The sequence below is a fragment of the Drosophila arizonae genome, chromosome 2 (genome assembly GCF_054131065.1).
Source record: "Drosophila arizonae isolate 15081-1271.41 chromosome 2, UAZ_ARI_1.0, whole genome shotgun sequence".
Lineage (NCBI taxonomy): Eukaryota > Metazoa > Arthropoda > Insecta > Diptera > Drosophilidae > Drosophila > Drosophila arizonae.
Window position 1 is genome coordinate 2,587,711 of NC_142922.1, and position 24,350 is coordinate 2,612,060.

Consider the following 24,350-nt stretch of genomic DNA (forward strand, 5'->3'; position numbering starts at 1 on the left):
CAGTGCGTAGCGATGCCGGACGGATTGAGAGCAATTTACTTCGCCTGCTGACCATCACCATCATCCTGGCGCGCATCGGCCGGTGGCTGCTTCAGCCGGAGCTGACCTAGGCTGACTTGTGGGCGGAGTTAAAGGCGAACGCATGATTTTCGAACCGATTCGATTCAATTCAATTCAATTCAATTAAATTCAATTCAATTGCAATTGCAGAGCATCAAAGGTGATTTTGTATACTTAAAGTGTAATATCTTTAGTTTCTAAGCGATAACCGATAACAGGAAACTCCCCGGTAACCACTCAACTTGATGGCCCAATCAGTAAGCATAAGTGTCTGAATGTGTAGTGGTAACGCAAGAAAGAAAGAGAAATGCAAATATATACTCACACACAGACAGATAATAGTTATAACAATCCATATTCAAATTGAAATGTGTCGTAACTTTAGACAAAATGTGGTAAATCTAGTGCAAATATCGTGTCTCTGGCATACACAAATACGCATACACATACAAACGAAAGCGTAAAGTTTTCAAATGCATATCTATCATTAACTGTTAACTTTCAGACGAGAGGAAAATGGCAGACGGCAGAAGGCAGATGGCGAGAGGAGCAGCTCTAACACTAACACCGTACGAAAATACGAAAATAGTTATTTAAATGTTTGCTTCATGTTCATGCTCACATGTGTGTGCTCACGTGTGTGTGTGTGTGTGCGTGCGTTTGTGTGTGTCTGTTTCTCTGGCAAAACGAAATCCAATTAAAAACATTTTTGCCCGACAAAACGACGAACATCCAAAACTACTCGCACAATAAAGGATGGTTGAGCTTAGTTTCTGTGTGTAAATAATTCAATGTAACCAAAGCGAAATTCAAACCTCAAATTTACCATACACTCATATATACATCATTTATACACACATACGCACCGCACGTTCGAATTGTCTGCGTCAGAAACGACATTTGCCTCATTCTCAATTTGAATACAAACAGACGACAGACATGATTTTGTTAAGACTGCTCCTTGCGGAGTAGCACAAAGAGTTCAAGAAACTTTTAAGTTAATTAAATTCAGTTGCCATTTGTTCGCCCCATTGAGAGTTGAATAATAATTTTTAGTAATCAGATTAGAAATAAGACTACTAGTAAACACAAAAACAAATGTCATCAAAATAATCACAATAATATTTAATGTATTCCATTTGGTTCAGATAAACTAGAAGGGTCAAACAATATATAAGTATATACGAAAATGTTACATGTAAATTAGAATTTAAGCTGTTTTATTTATAGCTAAGCGAGTTTGTTTCACTCATTCAAACTGACTTGAGTTTGTAGTGCAAATCGAAATAAAACTATGAAATGCCAAAAAGCGGCAGCTAAAATAAATGAAAGAAATGTGTCATAAAGCAAACTCCGTGTCCCTCTCTCTCTCTCTCTCTCTCCAACTCTCCGACTCCCTCTCTCTTTTCCCGCTCTCTCTCTCTCTCTCTCTCTCTCTCTCCATCTTTCTCTTGAGTGTTTGAAATATAAATGTGAAAACAAAGTTAAAGTCTTTTGTTTATATTGGGGTCAGGCATTTGGTCATGTACTATGCTTTTATCTACAGCAGACACGCACTCCGGCTAAATAACAAACATTAACACCTGTATAATCGCGGAAAAGGTTTTTTTTTGCACAGGTGTTGCTCCTGCGCCCGTTTTCTTGCAACAACATAAAAGATACCAAGTTTATATGGCAGCAAAGTTAAAATACCACGTACAAATGTTCAGAGCAAACAAAAACCGCAACTCACGGAACACGCCAACACTCACACACACATAGTCACACGCACACATGCAGACACATGCACGAGCAAAGTGGCGGTGACGTATAAAGAATAGAATCGTGCATCCTTTTAGGTGCGCGCGTAAAAATATCAACCAAACCAAATAAGAGTGCTCTAGTCAGCCAACTAACCGACTAGGAGATACCCAGATACCTCAAAAAGACTTAAGTAGAGCGAGCTGCTTTCTGCGCAGCATCTGCACTTGAGCTAGGCTTAAACTGCAATCCAACTGAAGAAAGAGAAAAATAAGGCCAGAAGGTATATTGTGAAATCTTGCATACGCTAAATTCTGTGATTTCGAGACAGTAAGCACAACACCAAACTGAAGGTATCTATGGATAACAAGCTAACGAGATGAGTCGTCAAAGAAATAAAATAGAAATGCTTGTACTTTGCTTGTACTTGATCAACTTGTGTCCCCGTCGTGCTGAAGAAAACATATGCCTTATGTGGTCTACCACGCCTCCTTCTACCTGTTACATGCATTTTCGCAAAGCGAATATACTCTGATTTCCACTTTCAGATGGGTTCAGGGTATAACCAAATAAGACATAACATATTCCACTTGCACAGTCGCCGCCATTGCGGCTTTCCCAATTTGATGGCGCAGTAAACTTTATGCCATTCACAAAAATAGAAAGGCACGCAAAAGTTTCTCCGAAATGCGACAAAGGAAGAAAAAACAACGGAAGCAAAATTAATAAGAGTAGTAGGGGTAACAGGCGCCACTGAGGCGACGGGGGCAACTGAGTCAACAGGGGCAACTGGGGCAGAAAGGCACACGCAAAGCGCGTCAAGATACGCGCCATATAAAACAAGTCCAAGGCGTGTTTGGGACCTCTAATCCCTGGCTCTGGCTACACCTTGGCTGGGATGGTCAAGATTTATGTGTAGCATGCATTGCATAAACGGCGCCATTTAAATGCTTCAGTTCGAAGCGTTCAGTCTGGCGGCCTTTTAGCCTCTGGCAGGAAGTGGGCATGAATTTATTGCCAATGATTGCATAGCTGATAAATTTATTTCGCACACACACAGCACAAGGGGCACGGCACACACCTGGCGAAGGGGTGAGGGTAATTATGACGCTCCAATCGACACTCGCATGCGTGTGTGTGTGTGTGTGTAAGTGCTCGTGTGCGTGTGTGTGCGGAAGTACCTGACTAAATTGCAGCACTGCAGGAGCAATTTCATTTGATTTAAGTTGCATTAAATTAGTTTTCTTCTATTTTGTTTTTCAGTTTTTAGCAGCACTGATTAATGAGAGCACGGAAAATTTTGACGGAGTCGTGGAAAGCGAAAAGTTTCTAATGAGTTTGCCGCTAACAATTTGCATTTGAATATGCAGCAAAACCATAATAAATTCTCTAGTTTTTTCTATTGAAAACATAAAGCAAGAGGCGAGTTTGGAATTTAATTGCTTGGCAAACAAATTAATTGTTACGATTATTTGGTCCCCAGCATCTCTGCTGCAGTCGTCGAGCTTCTACATAAATTTGCTCTAAAATACCGTTCGTGCATTCATATGCATTATTTATATATGCCCGAATTGGTTTATACTCTGCTCTTATGTGCCCCTGGCCCAGTTTATCCATTAATGGCAAATCAATATGCGGAGCGAAGCAAAATGGAATACAACAAAATAATATATCGACGATTGGGAAAAATGGAGAATAAAGTTGAAGAGGGGCACTACATGTGGAGACGAGAGGCCAGGCGACCTGCACCCAAGCCCCTGCTCCTTCCCCCGACCACCTTTACTATTTGCATAATATTGATTCAATTTCGATGCGATACGGCCGGGCACGTTATGTCCTATGAAGAGTGCAAGTGCCATCCGATGTTATGGGCATGCCATGGATTGTATAAATCAATCTCAGCCAGTGCAACTGCAGTTGAATTGGGCTAATGGAAGGCAAATGAAATATAAGCATGAGATGCCTGAATGCCCACACACACACACACAAGCACACAAAATCTGCATAAATTTAAGCCGAGCTCTGCAAATGGACTCAGCCAAAGGCCAGCATGCATAACCGTTTCCAAAAACAATCGCATCAGCGGTCACAAGCCTATTTGCCCCGCTATGGTAATTAGGAAATTCGCGTCCAGCAAATGGAAAACGTAGCCAAAAGCATGCATGACATTCAATAAAGTCGACTGACTTCTGCGGATTTATAATGATCTGGCCTGGCCTAGCTGACGACTGCCAGCAGCACTGCGGCTGTCTCCCGACTGTCGATGCTAAACGCTTACTGTTGCGGGCAGCTCGTCATCGTCATCGACATCGACATCGACATCGCAACGACATGGGCATCGGCGTCACGTAGCTTGTCTATCGTTGACAAAGTGCCATTGTTAGGATGCCAGCAGCTGCTGTTGGACTCATTCTGCGTATGCGAGAGCCAAAAACACCAACGGGAACACCACTTGCTGCCTCCCACCTTCTGCCTCCCCCCTTCTGCCTTCTGCCTGCTGCCTGAGCTGACCAAATTAGTAGTCAAATGATGCAGTTTCACAGCCGGCATTTTCGGGCACTCGTTTCGCGGATATTAAGTGGTCCAGGCCGATGTTCAGCACTTGCAGCTGGCCTTAATCGAGTCGCTTTCCAAAATTTCACTCTGCCGGCCCGCTCTGTAAATCAATTTTGTAGCAAGTCCCGGTCCGCAATTAGCCGGACCAATTATGCTGTTCGCCTGGCTGCACAGAAGCCAGCACAGACCGTAGCTGCAATTATGCAGCAATTAGCATAAAGTGAGTTCCACTGTGCGACGGCCAAGGATCAACAAGTAGTGCCTATGATAAAGAGTAAACAGTCTCTAATGACGATGTTGTCAATATTATTTATTAACATTTTATTATTCATGGAAATGGGAAGTCAGAGTATGAGAATTTCTGAAAATGTATGTAACATGCAAAAGGAGGCGTGGCAGACACGAACGACGAACACAGTCAAGCCTGGCATGCACGTCCATCGGACCGTCCGTCGATGAGTTTCCATATCTCTCCGTTCGTTCACCAACTAGCCGAATGTCTATCCGTGCTGAGCTGGGATAGCTGCTCAGCTGGATTTTATGAAACTTTCTAAGTCGACCTATTATTTTGAGCTATTCAAAATGAGCTAGTTCTTTTGAATTCCAGTTCAGTGTGGCATATAATTTACTAATATACCTTACGGGCTCTGGGCTAATGACTCAGACGCTTTAAAAACTCAAACTCAAACTTTGCAAATCGATTAGAGGAGGAAATTGCTTTGATTTCAGCTTATTCAACACGGAATAAGGCAAAGTTTTATACATTTTCCACCAGCCCCAGCCATACCTGCGATGTGATATTTTCCATTGTGCTTTATTGTGGTACTCAATCGATAAGTTTGTTGTGGAAAGTTTTGCTTTTCCTTGCAGCATCGGGGCATTGTTCTAGCCTCCCTCAGGCTAATGCTGTTCATTAGGCTCAAACACAATGGCGTCGAGTGCGTCTTAACTGGCAGCCTTTATCTGGAATACATAAATTCATGCCTAGACGCCGTTGTGAGGCAACTTTTTAATGGCTTGATGTGTGTGAAGGCTTCTAATTAAGACATGCTCAGAGAAAAATGTTTCACTGGCACGTAAGCAATGCATCAATTCGAAGCGCGTAGGCGTGGACGTAGGCGGGGGCGGTAGCAGAGGCGTAGGCGTGGGCGTGTACAAAGGGCGTCGGCAGACATTTTTCATATTGCCCAAAGCGTGTTTTGTTTACAGAAATCTTAAAAAGCCGCAATTCGCCGCCTCATAAAAAATGTCAATGATGCGATTTGTTAGAAGTCCTTTTGACGTAGTCAAATATGCTAATGCGCCGCAGTTAATCTGGATGGCGACAGGGGCCGCCAGCGCGTAATCAACTGGGCTGGACGGCTTATTAGCCGGCCTGTTATTTGGCCAGCAATTTGTATTCAACATTCGAATAATGTCTTTATATACTGCCCTTTTGTATACTTTTCTATTTTTCCATTTTTTGGATTTTTTTTAATTTTTTTTTTCTGCCTTTTTGCGTGCCCAGAGTCGCACATTAAGTTTTAATGCCATATTTTATGCTTGGAAAATGTACATAAATTTATTTACTGGCCAGCCGAACTGTGTTGCGGTTGTCGGCTAATCAAATCAAAAGAGAGCCAGCGAGCGAGCCACAAGGCAACGAAACGAAAAGCAATCCATGAATAACCAAGCAGACATGCAAAGTTTTTGGGCCACCTTAGGAGCTGGAGCCAAACAAAAGTTGCACACACAGACACACACACATGTATGTCCTCTCAAACAGAGTTTGTATCGGGCATAAAAATAAGAGAAATGGGCGAAGTTGCCCATACGACCCGTTGCCTCTGCTGCGCCGCAAAAGCTGGCGCTGGCGTTGGCGTTGACGTTGGCGCTGGCAGAGAGCCAAAGTTGCTGCTAAACGCAAACACAAAGCATGCAAGTAACACACATGCATATAGCAACAACATGCATAAAATAACAACAATAACAAGAGCAACGACAACAACATTGGCAGCCCCAATAGCTTTTGTTATTCTTGGTGCAGCCCTCGTAGGAAGTCGTTTTCTAGGAAGGCGCATGTATAATTAGAGCTATGAAGCATGTCCGGTGAAGTTTGCCATTGAAATATAACGGCAATGCAACAATCGCAACACCCTAACACACACATACACGCACACACACACACACACACACACCTGCTCAAGTTGAATTGAACAAAAAAGTTTGCGCTTGGCTGCGATATTATTGCAATAGCTTTTGCTCCTGTGGTTGTTGCTGCCTTTTGTTGTTGTTGTTGCTGCTGGTGCTGCTGCTGCTGCCGTTGTCCAAATACATTTTATAATCCTACAAATATGCATCACAAGAATTTTACATATGAATTTACGTGGCTGCCGAGTGTTCCCTTAGCCCTGGGGGAGCAGGCCAGGCAGCCAAGCAGCCAGTGTTAACCAGCCAGCCATATACATATGTATGTATGCATAGCTAGCTGGGCGCCCCAGCACAGTCGACTTACGTGTAAAAAGTTTATATACAAGCTTATGCCTTGATTTATACAATAATAAGCATAAATGTGCAGAAAAGTCCTCTAGCGCCAAGCACTTGGTAGTTAACCTCAGGAGAAACTAATGTGGGGGAGATATTGTGAAGGGCCTGGAGGGTTTTTCTTAAGCGGAAAAGCCAGCATTACTTTAATTATTTTTGATTTTCGCATTTGCTTACTTTAAATTGGGGCAAGAGCTTAAATTCGTTGAACTCGAATGAATTGTAATTCAGCTGCGCCCATCGAACACTCAAGTGAACTTCTTCAACTGCCGAATGCCGACTGCCGACTACCGACCGGCGACTGCCGCGCCTCCTTCTGCCCCCTCCCACCCTCTCACCAACATGCAAAGAAATGCAATGAAACACGCAAAGTTTGCGCCACACCACAGTCCCAGAGTCACAAGTGTTGCCAGCGTTTATTTTTATGGCGGCTGGCGTTGGCTTCTAGTTCCACGGCCGTTGCTGCCCTAATGGTGTGGCATTTCGAATGGCGTCAATGTTGTGCACATTTCGGTTAATGCCGTTCAAACGCGGCACAGCCGAACTTTAAAGCGCAAGTTTATTGCCACATGCAATGGCAGCCAGCTGCCACTGCCGCTGCCGATGCCGCTGCCGATGCCGCTGCCAGTTGCCAGTTGCCAGCTAACAGCTGCTTGCAGCACGAATCGGGCATCGTAATATATGCGACAGGCGCTGCGTAATAATGTTAAATGTCAGGTGCAATGCAGTTGCAGTTGCAGTGGCAGTTGCAGTTGCACTTCGCAATCGAAGCCGCTGGCAACAGCTAATTAAGTTGCCGCCGCCCGTGTGCGCCCAGCGGGCCCCGGTGCGAGCTCTCAGTTAGTTGCCATAAAATATGCGCCGAGCCGAGGAGCATTGGCTACGCGAATGCGAGCAGACCGAACAGACATTTATTGCCAGCCCATTGCGCCCTGCGCCATGTGCACTTTATGGTATTGGCCGAGAAGAAAGTCGATTCGAGTCATGAGGCCTTCATTTGTGTTGCGCTTCAAATCTACACAGAGCACGCAACGGCAGTGCCTTATGCGGGTGACTGATGCACGTGGCAGTCCGGCCAAGCCGGAAGCTCAGCCCAGTAAATTAATGTCTTACTCGGCTCACCGAGCCAGCCCTAGCTCATCCATACGAATAGATGTGTGCATAGGCCAGTGCCAGCCACACCCAGACAGAGCCCCTTGTGCATTAGCCAAAACATGTTTGCATTTCCGACAACAACTATGCCTGCAATTACACTGGGCCCTCAAGACGTTGTCTACTTCGTATTTAGACATTTAAATTAGTGCTAAATTTAAATTTCTTAAATGAATTTTCCGTCTAGCTGAGAGTGTTAAGTCAACTATCAGCTGTCACAAGGCAAGCTGTGAATTGAGTTTAATTAAATTTTCACATACATATAAGTCATATATTGCTGAGACTCTTATTAGCTATGCCTCAATTAGTGTGTCCATCAATTAGGTAAATATTGCGCATAAAATATTTCAAATATTTAGTAATTACTTTAAGTTCTTGCCGTAACAAAAAATGATACACGTAAATAAAAAATTTGCAATAAACAGAAAAAATATAATTTTTAATTTAAATTCCTATACAGCCTGAAGCTATGCAGCGCCAAAAACATGCAAATATTCAATGCAAAACTACTCAAATTAATATTTGGCAAACATCGTCTATCAAAAAAATGCAGTATGCAAATAGTAAATAGAAAAGAAAAATATGTAGATATTCCAATCAGATTTGAAAATCTCAAATAGCACATGCATAGTTTATCTTGATGAAAATCATGAAAGTTCATATTTTTCAGACATTAGCTCATCGTCAATTTGTTGGCTTTGGAAATTGGCAGCAAACACGTCATACTCAGTGAGACACGCCTTCACTTACAATATATTTTTACCGACATACGAATTGCTATTAGTTGGCCTGACTGACGGGTACTTCGAAGTCTTTCTTCTTCTTGGTCTTCTTCTGCTTTGTTACTGGTTTCTGGCACTTACTCCCTCTGGCCACCAGTTTGGGTTCGATTCATATAATTTGCTTTTCATTGATTAAATAGAAAATAGCTTAGTTTTATTTGCGCGCATGCAATTAATTAAATTACCGCGGTCCAGGAACCCATCAAACGGGCAAATGGCTTTTCGACAATAGAACACAGAAACACATAAAAACTGATGGAAGACGGATTTGATTTTCGCTTATTGAATCATCATTCGAGGCGCCACTTTATGCAAATTTCAATTTGCGTTTAGTTTCGTCTGCAGCTCAGGCTGGCTGGCTGGCTACCTCGCAGCCTGGCTGGGTCCTTCGCTGATATGGGGCTCGCTTTAGCTCACAGTTTACGACTTTATTTCATGACTGTTTGTCATTTAGGTGTAACACGACAGTGTTTTCATAATGTCGGTATTGCGTTTTCAGTTCTCGGCAAGCCATGAGAACCGAAGTTTTTTAGAGCCCATACATCATGTATTTTCTACCATATTAAACACATTAAATATGCCGGCTCCTGGCACGTGCCGTCAAACGGCGTTGTTAATAAAGCTAAAACCTCGTCTCCTGTACAAAACACAGAAATAACAACAACAACTAAAAGAAAAACAAATACAATAAAAATAAGCTAACGACCATTTAAATGGGAAATTTGCATTGAAAATGTCCGCTTAGGCTTATTGAAACGTTATTTAATTGAAAATGTCATGCGTGTTTATTTATAATTTAATTACTTCAAGCTTAACTTTATCGATTGCAATCAAACATTTCGTTTTAATTAGAACAAATAAATTTCGCTTTAAGTGCTCATGCGATAATTAAAGAATTGCATCTATTCAGATAATTGAGCTAATTAGCAGCAAGTGCTAATGAAGCGTTTGTAAATTACAAGTTTCAATTGCATATATAAATTAGTAAAATTTAAAAAAAAAAAAAAATTCCAAAAAAAAAAAAAAAAACTTTGTCAGAAGTGGGATTCGAACCCACGCCCTCAGAGAGGACCAGAACGCTCATCACAACCTTTCTATGAAAGGCAAGACTTTTCAATCTTGAGTCTGGCGCCTTAGACCGCTCGGCCATCCTGACATGTTGAATGGGGTTGGCCAAATCATTGTAATTAACAAACGAAAAAAAGTAAAAGAATTAAGCATTAACTTTAAGTTAATTTAAGAACGGCAACATACCTACTATCTCTCTCACTCGCACACACACGCAAAGTGATGGCAACACCAACAAACATGAGTTTTCGCGCCCTAACCTCGCCTTCAGCGTTGCATGTCTGATAGTTATTTATAGACATGCCACGCTCTCTCTATATATGTCTCTCTCGCTCTCGCACACACCACTCTATCATTGTTCTTTAAAAGCTCACGCGTGTGTGCTTTCGCTCTTGAACGAAACTTTAATCCGTAGCCTACTTATATGCGCATTGCATTTCCAAGAACTTTAAATTCAGGGCATACTTTAAGGCTGTTCAGGTGAAACTGCTGTTATTAGAGCTGCATTAAGTAAATTCCAATTTCAATTACTTTTACGAATATATGTGACTTTATAGTTGATCCATCTTGTATATATAGTTGAAGGAATTTTGTATGTATCAAATGCCTCTTTAATTGAATTCTATTTAGGTTTTATGCACAGCATAAAGCTTTTCAATGCGAAGAGCCGAGCATCACAAGGGGCATCTTCACAGGATACCTTAATCTATTATATGTTGCTCGATTTGCTCCACTGTTGCCGGGCTGCCGCTTGGCAATCACATTGATAAGTGCGCTTATAAATCACAAAAGTCCGTCGACAAGCAAGAAGGAGCCAGCTGGGGATGCCCACGTCTTGCGTCGACTGTGCTGCGGCGGCGCATGCTTTTAAATCGATGAGCATAGCGAAATTGACAATGATTTTTTAAAAATAATTTTATTACTTCATTCAGTGGGGCATTCATGCAGACGGATCCATGCAGCGGCAACGGCAATAGAAGTCCATCAGGACTATCAGACGATGCTCCCTATGATTGGGTGCAGTCATGCGTGAATGTAAACGTTGCCTCGAACCACTCAAGAAACACTAATACGAATTTCATCAGATTTCAGATTTTTTCTTTGGTTTTTAATTAAATGACCAGAATGAAATCAAATTTCTATTTCTTTCTTTTTTCGTGCAACTTTCGATATGTCAATACGATTTTAAAACTGCTCTAGTCCAGGGCTCGGGGCCAACGGGCATCGTACTGTTTGATGACGTAGCTAAGCTTCTTAATGGCTAGTTCCACCTGTTCGTCGTCCACCTGATGATACAGCACTAAGCGCATAAACTCCCAATTGCGAGCGCTGGCCTTGAGCACAATGCCTGCTCCATTACTGCCCGTTACGCCAGCCAGCAACTCCTCGGGCTCGATGACAGCCAGGCGCTCCGCAAACTGGCCGGCAGTCAGCTTTGGCTGCTTAATCTGTATCAGCAAAATGTTACTCTGCACAGTCGCCAAGTCCACAACTACATTGGGGCTGTGCAGCTGGTCAATGCCTTTGGGGGGAAATGTGAGAATGAAATGAATTAGCGAACGGACGTAGACTTACTATTCGCTATGCGTTTGGTTCGCTCATGGTCTGCTGCTAGCAGTGGCACCACCTCATCCAAGGCCACCAATCCTGCAGCCGCCAGAATACCCGCCTGTCGCATGCCACCGCCCAAGGCTTTGCGGAGTCGGTGAGCTCTGCGGTAGGCGTAGTAGAATTAGGTAAATAATAATTAATAAATCCATGCAATACCTACTCGGCTATGAATTTCTTGGAGCCCACCAATACGGAGCCCACTGGAGCGGACAAGCTCTTGCTCAGGCACACCGACACCGAGTCGAAGCCCCGAGCGATGCGCTCAACGCTGACACCCAAAGCAGCGGCCGCATTGAACACTCGAGCGCCGTCCATGTGCAGGCCGATGCGTACGACGCCTAAGCCCGAATCGCGCACCAGTGACACCAGCTCGTCCAGATAGGACAGCGGCAACACCTTGCCGCCACACATGTTGTGGGTGTTCTCGACGACGACCAGAGAGGTGACTGGCTCGTGACAGTCCTCATACTGGCGTATCTTGTGGCGCAGCTCTTCCAGGCTGAAGGTGCCATCCGGCAGATTTCTCAACTGGGCTAATTGCACGCCAGCCAAGTGCGCCGAGCCACCTAAGTGGGTTCAAGATGCGGCCGTAGTAGTAGCTTATATTTATTACGCCGGACTACCTTACCTTGCTCATAGAGAAATATGTGGGATAAATCGCCCACGATGGCCTCCGAGCCACGTCGACTGCAATGAACCATAACTGCAAGCAAATATGAATTTCATTTCAGTTAGTTCATAGGAAACGGCTTGGGGTAGTCTGGGCTCCCAGCGAATTCGACTTTAATAAAATGGCGATGCCATTAGAAATATTAGTTTGGGTGGGATGGGCACTAAGCAGCCAAGAAGTTTACCTCACTGCAGCCGCCCACGTCCACGCCCACGCCCCACACTAAAGTCCATAAAAATAAATGTTATGATTATGGGCGTGCCCTTAACCTTAACGATTATGAGCCTGATGCATGATATGGCCGTCTTGTTTGTGTTTGTTCTTGTTTCTGTTTTCGTTTCCGCTAAAAGTTTCAATTTCACTTTCCGCAAAGTAAGTCGGTTCCTTTAAGCTAATAAACATCAGCGGAACAGAGCGAATTATTCGTATATATATACATATATATTGAGGGGGGCTCGCTTTAAACTAATATGCATTTACGTGTCCGAGGGGCTGCGGCCCCTTTGTGAGGCCGTCGGTCCCTAAATTGCCGGCCTGTGTTATTTATGTGCACGTCGTGCCACTTACCGGCCAAAAGATTTCCCATGGTGCCGCTGGGCACAAATAGGCCAGCCTCCTTGCCGAATATTGCAGCTGTCTTTGCCTCCAGCTCGGCGAGAGTGGGATCCTCGCCATAGACATCGTCGCCCACCACAGCGCTGGCCATGCGCGCACGCATCTCCGGTGTCGGCTGGCTGACGGTGTCCGAGCGCAGGTCAACGATGTTGTTGCTGTTGTTGCTAGCCATTTTACGGTGCTCTACGGATGGCGAAAATTGGATTTGGATGTGGATGTGAGCGCTTGTTGGATTGAAAATTGACTTGCTTAAATTTGCATATTTGCTGTTGCTGTTGCTTTTGCTGTTGCTGTTGCTGTCAACCTGCCTACTTTGGGCCAGTCAGGCCAGACAGGCCCGAATACGGCAACAAGAAAAACGTCAATTAAAATACAATTATTTGCATTATCATATTGAAATTGATAAACTCTGCATTAATATTCAAAAACTGACCTGAATGTCAGTCGAGTCAGCTGAGGCAAACACATATAATAAACACAATTGTTCTTGATATTGATAATGCCTGGAACAACTGCACAGCTGAATTCAATGCCCTTTAATCTATATTTTATATATTTATGTATACATATATTTATATGTATGTATATACACTCGAGTGTTGGAACATTACACGTGCTTTTTGTTTGCTTTTATAAATAGCTCCGCAAAAAGCTCCACTCAAAGCAACAAACACATTAACATTTACTTAAACCTAATTCAATTATGTCAGATTCGCCGTACACCAGTAGATCAACAACAACTCACGAGAAGTATAGATTCTAATTGAATGGGAGCCGGCAAAAGAAAAAAAAAAAAGGTGGAGAAGCCGAACCAGTGTTGCTCGAGCACACAAAACGAACTGAACCCCACAGCTGGCGGCAGTCCACATGTGGTCTTCTATTCGTTTCCAGCGGAGCAAATTTCCCATGAGAGTAGAGACATTAATGCTTAGCTGAGTGAGCTTCGATCGAAGAGAGCCGCAGCGAACCTACTTTGAGTGCTGTAGCAGCGAGGCTTTGACTGGCTTTGAAATATGATTAATTGCACTTATGAATAGTTATTGTAATGTATAGGAGCAGCCAGTCAATGTGTTGTATGAATATTAAAAAATATAAAATAAATTATAAAATACAAATTACATATGCAATATGTGTTATTCACCTAATATATAATATATATTCAATACTTTATAATATATATTTATTATTTGTATATGCTGCTCTGAGTGAGTAATCAAAACTAACTTATAATTAATTAATTGATCAGATTGATTGATTTGTTTCATTATAATTCTCGGAAAATTGTGTCGGTCAGATACCAAAGCACCTACTGAAAATAAAAGTTAAAGACTTCCATTTTAATTTACTCACCTGTTTTCATTTAATCAATATCAACATAATCTTAATATATAGTCAATTATTTTTTAACTGGTTTTGGTATATTATAATATATTAAATATTATAAAATTTATTTTATTTTCTTTTACATATTATTTACAATAATTCAAAACAAACAGTTTATTTCTTTGGTATTTTTTATTCAATATTTCAGAAATTTTCACTAAATTTTTACTAATTCTAACATGGTTTGTTTCTAGTTTAGTTTCTTTATCGCTCATCTTAATTGGCCAACAACAAACTGCGTCACGTTTCAACTATATTAGGTACGATTTAAACGGTTAAACATTAAAAACAAATGAAATTAACTATTTGTATATGGTCGAGTCAACGCTCGAAGGACATCTTTTCATGCTGCTGAAACTAATTCGACTAACTAATAAGATAAGCTATATATAAAACACAACATGTCCTCGCTTCGGAGGTACGGGAACATTGTTAGGCATACGGATAAAGCTACGTCTGATATCGTCGATCGTATTATTGTAATTCTTATCTTACCAACTAAACTATAACAAATATTTCTTCTTCTCCTTCTTATTTTTTTTAAGCTTTTTTTCTTCTCTCTCTCACTCTCTCTCTTTTCCCGCCTTGCAAAAATGTACATACATAAATATACATGTTGTAAAATGTACGAAAATAATTAAAAATAAATATTTAGAAATTAGTTATATGTTATAGTCTTTTCAAGAAGTTTCACTCTAGCGCAATGTATGTATAATTTAGTTTTGCTCTTAGAATCAATTTAAGTTCAAGTACATGTGTTCATGTATACGCGTTGATTTGCTTTTGGCACCTACTGTGGCTGTAATTTGTAGTTAATTTGTGGTTTAGCTGCTCGGGAAGTTTCTGTGCGCGTGTGTGTGGTATGAGTTATGCGTGTGTATGTGTATGTGTGTGTGCAATGTGCTGAAGGTACTTCATTTAAGATTCGACCACATAACCGAAATTCGAGTCAATCAACTGGCCAACTCGATTATATACATACATACATGCAAACAAAATGAACCAAAGAAATGCACAAGAAGTTTCGTACATTAATTTGTTTGGTTTTCCTTTTCTTGTTTTCTCTTTTTTTTTTTTTTTTTTTTTTTGGTATGTGCAGACAGAGCTGCAAGGATATCGTGTGACAAGGCGACCTTTTACAAAGGTGCCCCGCCTCGATTTCTACTCTTACGTCTAGACAGTACACAAGACACGCAAACTTATAGCTAAGTTTAGACTCTAACTCAGTTTGGGAGGCTTAGCGCTATGACGATACGTCCGCATCGGAGCCGTCGAGCTCGCCGGGCGGATTTCGCTTGATGCAGTCCCGTATACTTTGCAGAATGACGCCGACCCGGCGATCGAGCGCGTCCAGATGGGGCTGCCAGAGCACCGGACTGATGGGATCGACGCTGAGTGACTCGCTCAAAATCTGCGACAGCGGCTTGGGCCCATTGTGGAATCTGTAGATGAGACCGAATAACCAAATGCTCCCAGTTCACTCTGTCAATGTGTCTACTCACTCTATCAGCTTGGTGAGCGTCGTCTTGCGTATCAGGCAGCACTGCAGGACGGGCGCCAGAATGGAGAGCTCATCGTGATAGGGACGCCCGAAGCCACGTCCGTGGTCCAAATGCAGGGGGAACGTCTCGTTGCCATAGATCCTGCAAAGAAATGCAAAGCAAGAATTGTTGTCAAATTGCACATACGCCCCGTGTTTAGCATTGCATATGCATAATTGCCAGCAAATGTGATTAGAGACAAACACCAGAGATCGGCTTAGCTCCGACGCAACGCAGTCGGGTGTAACCGGCCAACGACAATGGCAATGGCAACAGCAACGGCAACTGCAACGGCTACGGCTAAAGCTGCTCTGCATAGCAAACACTGTTGCAGGGCAGGGCACCTGGTGTGCCATTGGCATGCATGATGATGCAGTCTGTTGCCTTTGCCACGTCTGTCGTCTGCTGTCCGCCCTCTGCCGACTGCCACTTGCTGTCTTGAGCAGCCAGTCAGATTTAGCTGCTTTTTGCAGCATGCATGCAAATATCTTTCCGAGGCATTGGCTCCTGCCGTTGAGCATGCTGTGCGGCAGCCTTGCCAAATATAGAGACAGCAGCAGCCCCAGATGCAGTGAAGCGTATGGGATACGTATATGTAATGCGCTACCCACACGGCGGTAGGCATGAAGCCAACAACGCCAGTTATGCGGAAATAAGCCAATCGCATTATGTCTCTGGCCAAAATCGCCCACACTCCATACTCCACACTCCACAGTCCGCACTTTATACTCACTTGAAGGTCTCGTAATGATGCCGATCCATGTTCCCAGTGAGAAAGTCAAAGACAGCCATGTCCATAAGATCCAGCAGACGTCGTCCCTCATCGTAGGGCGGTATGTCGCGTACCTTTGACAAAAATCAAAATATCTGTTAGAAACAGAACTAAGCAACGGCATATTAGGGCTGGCCGGAGGAGTCTTAATTAAGTCGGGGACGATTGCGAACAGAGCTGAGCGCAGCTCGAGCGAGAGTAACAAATAAAAACATTTGCATTCCACTCCAGCTAAAATGCAAATTAAGTAAAAATAACCGCAGCAGGAAAAGCTACAGACAAAGCATAGCCGGGCACAACCGGAAGTGGAAATGAAAATGGCACACAAAATTGGGGTAAAGCAAGAGGCGACCGCCTTCCCCACATCCCTCCGTTCGTTTTCCCATCCAGTAAGTAGCCAACTGGGCGACTCGTTTACTTACCAGAGCACAATAATTGGCATCTGTCTCCCACTGAGCCTTCTTTCGTTTGTGATAGGAACGTCGCCAAGGATGCCGCCAGAGCTGTGGAAGAGGAAATGCCAGCACAGAATACAAAATCAATATCAATTTGAGCTGCACAATGTAAAAATCTAAAGCTGCTGAACAGCATTAATATGCCACGAGTGTGCGGCGGGCGGGCGGGCGGTTGGTTGGTCTTTGGGCTGCTTGCTCTGATGGCTAAAACATTTATTTCTCATCTTGCAATACGACAATATTATTTCTGTCCCGTTTTGTACTTAGATATTCTTCCACTTTTTTTTATTTTTATTTATTTTTTTTATTTTGTCTTGCTATTTTTATTTTTATTTTATTTTGTATTTGTTCATTCCACTTCCCCTTAGCTGAAATGCTGCTGCACTATAAGCGAAATTAAATTATTTGCCAGGCTACCAAGAAAAGTAATAAAACTTTCTCTAGCATTTTGCTTGGATTCGTGGTAGTATTTGAGCCCCGGCCGGACCTCAACGACCGCAACTTACCTTCCGTCCCTATGCAATTGGCAATGGTAAAGGCAAGGAGCGCATTTTAGGGTTCGTGGGACGCAACAACAACAATGCAGTAACCAAAAATATACAGAGAAATTAGACAAAAAATAAAAAGAACACGTTGAGATAAAAATCATAATAATAAAATTGCATAGGCATGGGCGCGGCAAAGCCTGTGTAATGACCGGAAGCCCGCACGGGCCACAAAATGCAGCAGGAGGCGTAAAAGCAAATAGAAGCCAGCAAGCAAATACAAAAGGAGGCAGCAAAAAAATAAAAAATAGATGCACACTGCGACCGCAACGGCGGCCGCAAAATGCAAAATGCAAACACAAAGCCAACACGTAAAAGTTAGGTAAGTTAACGTTCACATCGCGACGATGGCCAAGGATTGTTTGCATATAAAGCAGATTCCTCCACCTGCTCATAAAGTGCATAAATCAAGCGAAATTAAATTTCCACAAAAAAAAAAGAGACAAAGACATGCAGAAAGAATGCAAAAAAAAAACAAGTAAGAAAGCTCTAGTCGAGACTGCTCGACTACGAGATCCCCTGAACCCTTGGAGTGTTAGCTATTTCAATCAATTTTCGCGTCTTTCAGCTTACACAAGAAACACACACACACACACACGCACATACGCACACACAGGCATATATACACACACACGCATACAGACACAAACACATACACACACTCACATACACACACACATACACATACACATACACACATACACATACACACACATACACAAACACATACACACACAAGCACCCACGCATAAACACGCATGGGCTGCAGTGTGCGCTTACTATGAGAACTTAATTGTTTAATAACTTTTTTTGTGGACGTACGATCTTCATGAAACTTTCAGATTATGATTATAACATAGATATGCATGTATTTGCCAAAGCACAAGTCTCTAGTATTTGAAATACGCTTTTTACAAAAGTGAGGGTGAGGGGGTGAATTTAGAGGTGGGGGGTAAATTTTAACAAAAACCGAAATTGTATAAATTGCATATAGGCATATATACAAAATTTGGGGACTCTAGCAATAAAGGTGTAGAAGATATAATTTTATAACTGGTTTTCGATAAGGTTTTATATCGATAAAAAAAGATCGGGATGAGTTATCGATTTTTAATGATAAACTCGATATCCGCGCTGTAATTACGAACATTTTACAAAAAATTTGAAGTCTCTAGCTCTTATATCTTCGGAAATCGACGCGTTCAAACATACGGACAGACGGACAGACGGACAGACGGACAGACAGACAGACGGACAGGGCCAAATCAACTCAGCTCGTCACCCTGATCAAGAATATATATACTTTGTGGGGTCTGCCACGCCTCCTTCTGCCTGTTACATACATTTCAACAAAACCATTATACCCTGATTTCCCATTTTCAATGGGTTCAGGGTATAAAAAGCCAGCTAAAATATGGCAAGACGAGGTATGAGGTAAGCAAATTTTTAGAATTTTGTTTAATACGCGAAGAAATGCGGCTAAAATGCGCATGGATGAAACTTGATGACAGCCAACTTAAAAGTCTTAAGCAATAATATTAAAGCACCACATAAAAAAATATCAAATGGCATGGTAAATGAACCGAGGCGGGTATATCGGCTGGTTATCTTAGAGTTACGCAAGCATAAATCATAATAAATCCATGAAATATATTTATTTAATATTAATGAAAAGGAATTTTGGGATAACGAACCTGTATGACATTAAGTAAGTATGATTAAGCATGACTTTGGTGAAGGGCCTACCTACACATTGGTAAATAAGGTTGGCATAGCTTACCAAGGTATTTCTCAATGCCCATTAAATATGTAATATATCGATTAATTCAAAGAAAACAAAACATAAATTGGCAACAATGAGCTTATGTGAATGCAAAATTTAATTACAAAATTAATGTTATTCTCTTTGATTCCAAAAAGTAATGAACATTTTTTATATGAATTATGCTGAGTAAATATTAACGAACAGAACCATTATTTTGTTCGAACCCTCTAATGCATTGCTAAACGCAATTACTTTTCAGCTTTTAAAAGATATTCAACTACACGCGAAAGTTGTGCATCTGTAGAAAAGTACATAATAAATCATTTTCTTTTTAATAAGTAATTTCTTCTATTTAAAAGCAACAAGCTATTAATTGGATTTTTTAAAGTTGGCGGTCAGCAATTAATGCGAATGCAAATCAAATTTGCAGCATAATTAAAATGCTTCACAGTTGCGAAATTGTTTGTTATTTTGCTTTTAGGCAGTGGCTGGCTCAAAGGCACCATCTAAGAATCCTAAAAGTGAATTAAACCCAAAAGACAACAGCAACGACGGCGACGGCAACAACAATCTGGATAAACCTCTACTTTGTTTTCTCAAGTAAAATGATCTCCTGTGCATAATTTACAGTTTTGCCTAGCGCCAAGTCTCCAGCATGCTCTTAACCGTTTTCTACTTGTTAACTGCAAGAAGGCAAGCCAAAAACAAGTCGAAAAAAAAAAATATAATAATAAAAATAAATCCTTTGAGGGAACGGCAGAAAGAAATATATATATGTATATGTATAATATATATAAATATTTTAGCTGCGGCAATCTGTCTGAAAGGGCTGGAAGCCCTTCCAGAATGCTTTTGGGGCAGGCTGAGTTTGGGTTTTGCCTTAATTTGTGCAGCTATTTGCATTTATAACCCGTTGCCGCTGTCCCCATTTGGAATTTATTAACGTCCATTCGGGGCTGCATTTCTATTTCATTTTACGCTCGACGACCCGCTGAAGAACTGATACAATATTTCTGTTTGAGGCAACGGTGAGCCAAATTCAAAGCACCAAATACAAATAGAAATGAAAATGAAAATAGGAATAAAAATAAAATATGAAATTATGCAAATGAAATGCGAGCTTTTTGGGGCCAGCAATAAAGCAATGAAGTGCCATCCGAGTAAGTAACTAGTTAAGTTCTCGCATTTATACTAAGCCAGGCAGATATCTTGCCGGCCCTAAACTAAATGGCCTGCTACCCTTTAGGGCACTTTGTTGCCAGCTTATATAACGGTAACACTGGAGGACAGCTTACCTGTTGCCGAGGCACATATTGTACATACAGGCATTCGTGTATGTATGTATGTGCTTAGTGAATAATGTGATTTTTTATTTAGTTTGGCCAAGCGCACGAAATTAGTAATGAAAGCAGAAGACGCCCAGCTAGCAGCAAGCTGAGCATATAAATTGTAATCTGGCGCTGCTTTGAGAGTTGAGAGTTGCTATGCATTAATCAAAAGCCACTTAGCCGGACCTACGACTACAGCATCCAACCACATGCGTCGCACATAGAGGTTGACCACCATGAGACCCATATGTATGTGTGCATGTGTGTGTGTTAGTCTTGTTGTTGTTGTTGTTGTAGTGTGTGGAGTGGCGAGAGTTGTTTGCTGCTGACCTACCTTGCGATTGGAGGTCTCGAAGCTGGGCAGAAATGCGGCAAAGGAGCCCTCCAGCATGTCCGGATTGCCACAAATGGCATGCGAAGTGTCGCAGTAGTACGAGCACTTGCCATGGAAGCATAAATTCAGCGATGGCGAAACAAAGAATGTCTTCAATAAATTTTCGTCGGCCAGTTGATAAATTTCGGTCGTTATGTTCAGCGTGCGACCAGCCACAGGCATCGCGCGACGAAAGCCCAGGACCCTGAAAGACAGTAGAAAAAAAATAAAAATAAAAATAAAAAAAAAGACGAAAATAAACGATGAGCACTGGGCGAAAAATAGGTGGTAAATAAACATTTTAGCTAGAGTGCGTGTGCCATGCCAACGTTCAAAGTACTCGACTTTCAAATACCCTACACAATACAGAATATACAAATGCACGTGCTTATTAAATGGTTTGGCCTCAACTACAAACGAATTTTTGTATTCTGTCATCTGCAAGCGAATCGCCAATGGCACCCCAAGGAAACGAGACAAATCTATTTTCGAGCATCTGCCAAATGCACTGCATATGGTCGAGGATGAACTGCCCCGAAATTGTTTTGGGCACATGAAAAATGCTCGGTGTCTGTGGAGTGTCGCCTGAGGTTATCAGGGAAATGCCATAATTTTGGCAGCATTTCATTATGCTGTGGCCAGCGGGCTTCTGGTTTCCTGGGAACCCTTGTAACTGAGATTTGATTATGTCTGCTTGTGCGTGTATGGGTGCATGTGTCCGTGTGCGTATACGTGTGCGTGCGCGTGTGCGCCTGACAGTCACAACAATTATAAAAGCTGTTTTATTTGCGTCTGTTATCTCGAATCTAAAGCGTTGAAATGGAACTCTGATTTCGAGAGCGAATCATGCCCTTAACCATGCCAGCAATTTCAATCTAAATTGCGGCTAGACATGTCAGAGCGCCAATTAAGCAGTGAGCGTGTGTTTGTGTGCGTCCGCTCTAATTTATAGCTAATTAAATTGAATAAAGCGAACTTTTAAATAATACACCAACGTCCATGCTGCGAGAAACTAGTGGCGAGCATTTAACTCTCGAGCCTCTGTGTGCTCTTCACCATAAATAATAAATATTAATTGTATTTGCCCTCGGACAATTTCACAGCGCTGAATTTTTAATCCCACAAATTTAGCAAGTGCTTGGATAATAGCCTAAGCCGAATTTTAAATCTGAGCTGCTTTACTTGAATTAACGATATTAATTTTTCATTTCAGCCCTACTTTAAATTGCTTTGCATATTATTATTAAGCCCTGAACTCATCGGGATATTTTCAGTGCGGTAAATGTTATGAATGGAGCTTCGTAAAATATTTATAATAGTGACCATTAGCTGAGGCGATCTAGTTATGTTTATTTAGACGCCTATGGGGATGCAACGATTTCGTACACTACAAGAAATGGAGATATTATATCGCTAAAAATTGATAATTTATTTCCCTCTTTTAGCACAGCGTCAAGTCGTATATAATTAGGAAAACCAGCTACTTGTAGAGCTCAGGGTATCGCCTAGTCGGACCTTTCTCTATTTAATCACTTTTTCTTGATACAAATTTATTTATGAAATTTCACATTTTTTTATACAGTTTACGAAATTCAGCGTAAATGCTGTAAATACTGTAAATTCATTACATAAAATTGATTTCCTTGCATATCAATTAAGATTCTCCATTTCGTTATTGCATTCTACGGCAAAGTCTCGCCGTTTATTGCAATTTGCATAAATATTTGCGTTCAAATTGATAAATGTAATTAAAAGTGAACTCTAAAATAAATATGCGGTAATTTCGCATTCGCTAGCAATTCGATGATTTTTATTGCATAAATTGTAGCTGCATATTTAACACGGCTCACTGCGTTCTTCGCACTGGGCGAGAGGGTAAAGGTGAATAGCGAAATGGGGGCAACTCACCTGTCCAAGTGGAAGGCTGCAATCTCGGCATTGTGACGTTCATAGTCTGTGAAGTAGAAGTGATTGGGCAACGTTTGCTGGTCCCGTGGAAACCTGGAAAAGCAGATTGAAAATAGCACACAAAAGATCGTAATAAAATGAATTGAATTTAATGTGCGGCCACCATTTTGTAGTTAAGTGCATTTGCATATGCAGCGAGGAGAAGCTGCGACTTTCTACAGAAATGCACACAAACAGTCAGAGGGCAGACGGACGGATGGACGGACGGACGCATTGAATGGACTGAATGGCCCGGACGGATGTGGGCGGTTAACTGGCGTGGCTACCTGATTGCTATATGCCTGCTTAATTACTTACATTGCGACACCGCAGCGTAATTCAAAAAACGTTTCATTTAAATTGCAAATGAAGAACATTAAAAGGACACTTTACACTTTACTTTGACAACTGCGGCGGTTGGCCAGCTATGAGCTCTGCGCTGTCCACTGTGGCCGTGGCCCCTGAAAAACTGCCCAAGCACCGCCGCGTGGAAATCTCATTAAAAATCGCGAATAAATGTTCAAATTACGAGCTGTATCAAGTGCCCTTTGCAATCCGCTTTAAGCGCATTGCAGCATTGCATTCAGACCAGCGCACGGACGGTCCATTGGCCATTGGCCACGGCGAAGAAGTCAGGCAGTGTGGGTAAATTATATTTACGCAGGTCGAAAGTGCTGACAAGTAGCAATTGCAGCAATTGTTGTGAATTTGATCAATATTTTCTCCCACTGTTATACTCATTCACGAAGTAAGAGAATGCGAGAGTATATAGGCTATAAGCGATTTTTCTGTAGACAAAGCTTAGAGCTGAAATCTGGAATATATATTCGTATTTACCCTAATTATATATAGTATAGATTTTTCAATGAAGGGCGTGACAGGTCGTAAAATACTATCCTTGGTATGCGATACTCTGATAGACACCTTTAATTTAAAATATAACTTGCATTGACAACTCAAGAACAAAAGAATATATATATTATATATATACCTTTACCTATTTACCTAAAATATCGAAGGGTCGTTCAAACCGGACAAAAACTTTATATTTTATAGCTTGCAGATTCCCTCCAGGCTGCTTTCAAGTATTTTCGTAACGTGATTGAGTATTGCGCAGTCGGTAGTGCCCGACTTACATATTTTTAGTAATGATCGCCGCTCAAGAGCTATATGTGCGCATCGTACTTACCGCATGGGCTTCATTAGAGCCTTAACGTCATTCGGATACTCAATGATCAGCTTCAGCTGTGTGCCGCCCTCTTTCTGAACTGGGAAACGGAAAGAAAACAATTACATGATTATTTCATTTCGCTAAATATTTATTGCAGTTTAATTACGGCAAATGTTTGCTGCTTAAATTCTGGCAGCCCAGCACACAATTTACGCAACGTTGCACACATAATTGGGCCAGACGGAGAAGAAGAAGAAGCAGCAGCAGCAGCAACAACGGCAGCAGCGACAGCA

General features: G+C 41.8%; 3 protein-coding genes and 1 non-coding gene across 20 annotated transcripts in view; 1 reads left to right on the forward strand and 3 right to left on the reverse strand.

Annotated features, from left to right (window-relative positions):
- Positions 1-14,758, forward strand: part of beat-IV (beaten path IV) — a 30,040-nt gene extending 15,282 nt beyond the window's left edge. Inside the window, exon 7 of the mRNA XM_089462563.1 lies at positions 4-14,758. Coding sequence (XP_089318689.1) covers positions 4-110 — 107 coding nt within the window. The 3' untranslated portion in view covers positions 111-14,758. The remainder of the gene's footprint in view (positions 1-3) is intronic.
- TRNAL-CAA (transfer RNA leucine (anticodon CAA)) lies at positions 9,846-9,969 on the reverse strand. The gene is made up of 2 exons: positions 9,932-9,969; positions 9,846-9,890 (listed from the first exon to the last, which is right to left on the reverse strand). It is a non-coding gene; the product is annotated as a tRNA-Leu (tRNA).
- Positions 10,958-13,644, reverse strand: LOC108621099 (uncharacterized). 6 transcript variants are annotated; one of them, XM_089462559.1, is made up of 8 exons: positions 13,523-13,616; positions 13,211-13,318; positions 13,027-13,085; positions 12,730-12,960; positions 12,121-12,195; positions 11,653-12,058; positions 11,457-11,593; positions 10,958-11,403 (listed from the first exon to the last, which is right to left on the reverse strand). In XM_089462559.1, the coding sequence occupies exons 2-8, from the start codon at positions 13,243-13,245 to the stop codon at positions 11,078-11,080; spliced, it is 1,269 nt and encodes a 422-aa protein (XP_089318685.1). In that variant the 5' UTR covers positions 13,246-13,318; positions 13,523-13,616; the 3' UTR covers positions 10,958-11,077. The 6 variants fall into 6 exon arrangements, with proteins under 6 accessions (XP_089318685.1, XP_089318684.1, XP_089318683.1 ...); XM_089462558.1 differs by having other exon boundaries at positions 13,027-13,088; XM_089462557.1 differs by lacking the exons at positions 13,027-13,085; positions 13,211-13,318 and having other exon boundaries at positions 13,523-13,644.
- A 452-nt stretch (positions 14,759-15,210) lies between the features above and the next one.
- The window catches only part of LOC108621095 (extracellular serine/threonine protein CG31145), a 62,805-nt gene continuing 53,665 nt past the window's right edge, over positions 15,211-24,350 (reverse strand). For 11 of the 12 annotated variants that reach the window (XM_089462554.1, XM_089462556.1, XM_089462545.1 and 8 more), the window contains 8 exons: positions 24,076-24,154; positions 22,848-22,940; positions 20,901-21,144; positions 17,435-17,443; positions 16,896-16,976; positions 16,435-16,547; positions 15,663-15,803; positions 15,211-15,602 (listed from right to left, as the gene is read on the reverse strand). In XM_089462554.1, coding sequence (XP_089318680.1) covers positions 15,404-15,602; positions 15,663-15,803; positions 16,435-16,547; positions 16,896-16,976; positions 17,435-17,443; positions 20,901-21,144; positions 22,848-22,940; positions 24,076-24,154 — 959 coding nt within the window. In that variant the 3' untranslated portion in view covers positions 15,211-15,403. The remainder of the gene's footprint in view (positions 15,603-15,662; positions 15,804-16,434; positions 16,548-16,895; positions 16,977-17,434; positions 17,444-20,900; positions 21,145-22,847; positions 22,941-24,075; positions 24,155-24,350) is intronic. The other variant, XM_089462555.1, reaches the window with a different exon arrangement.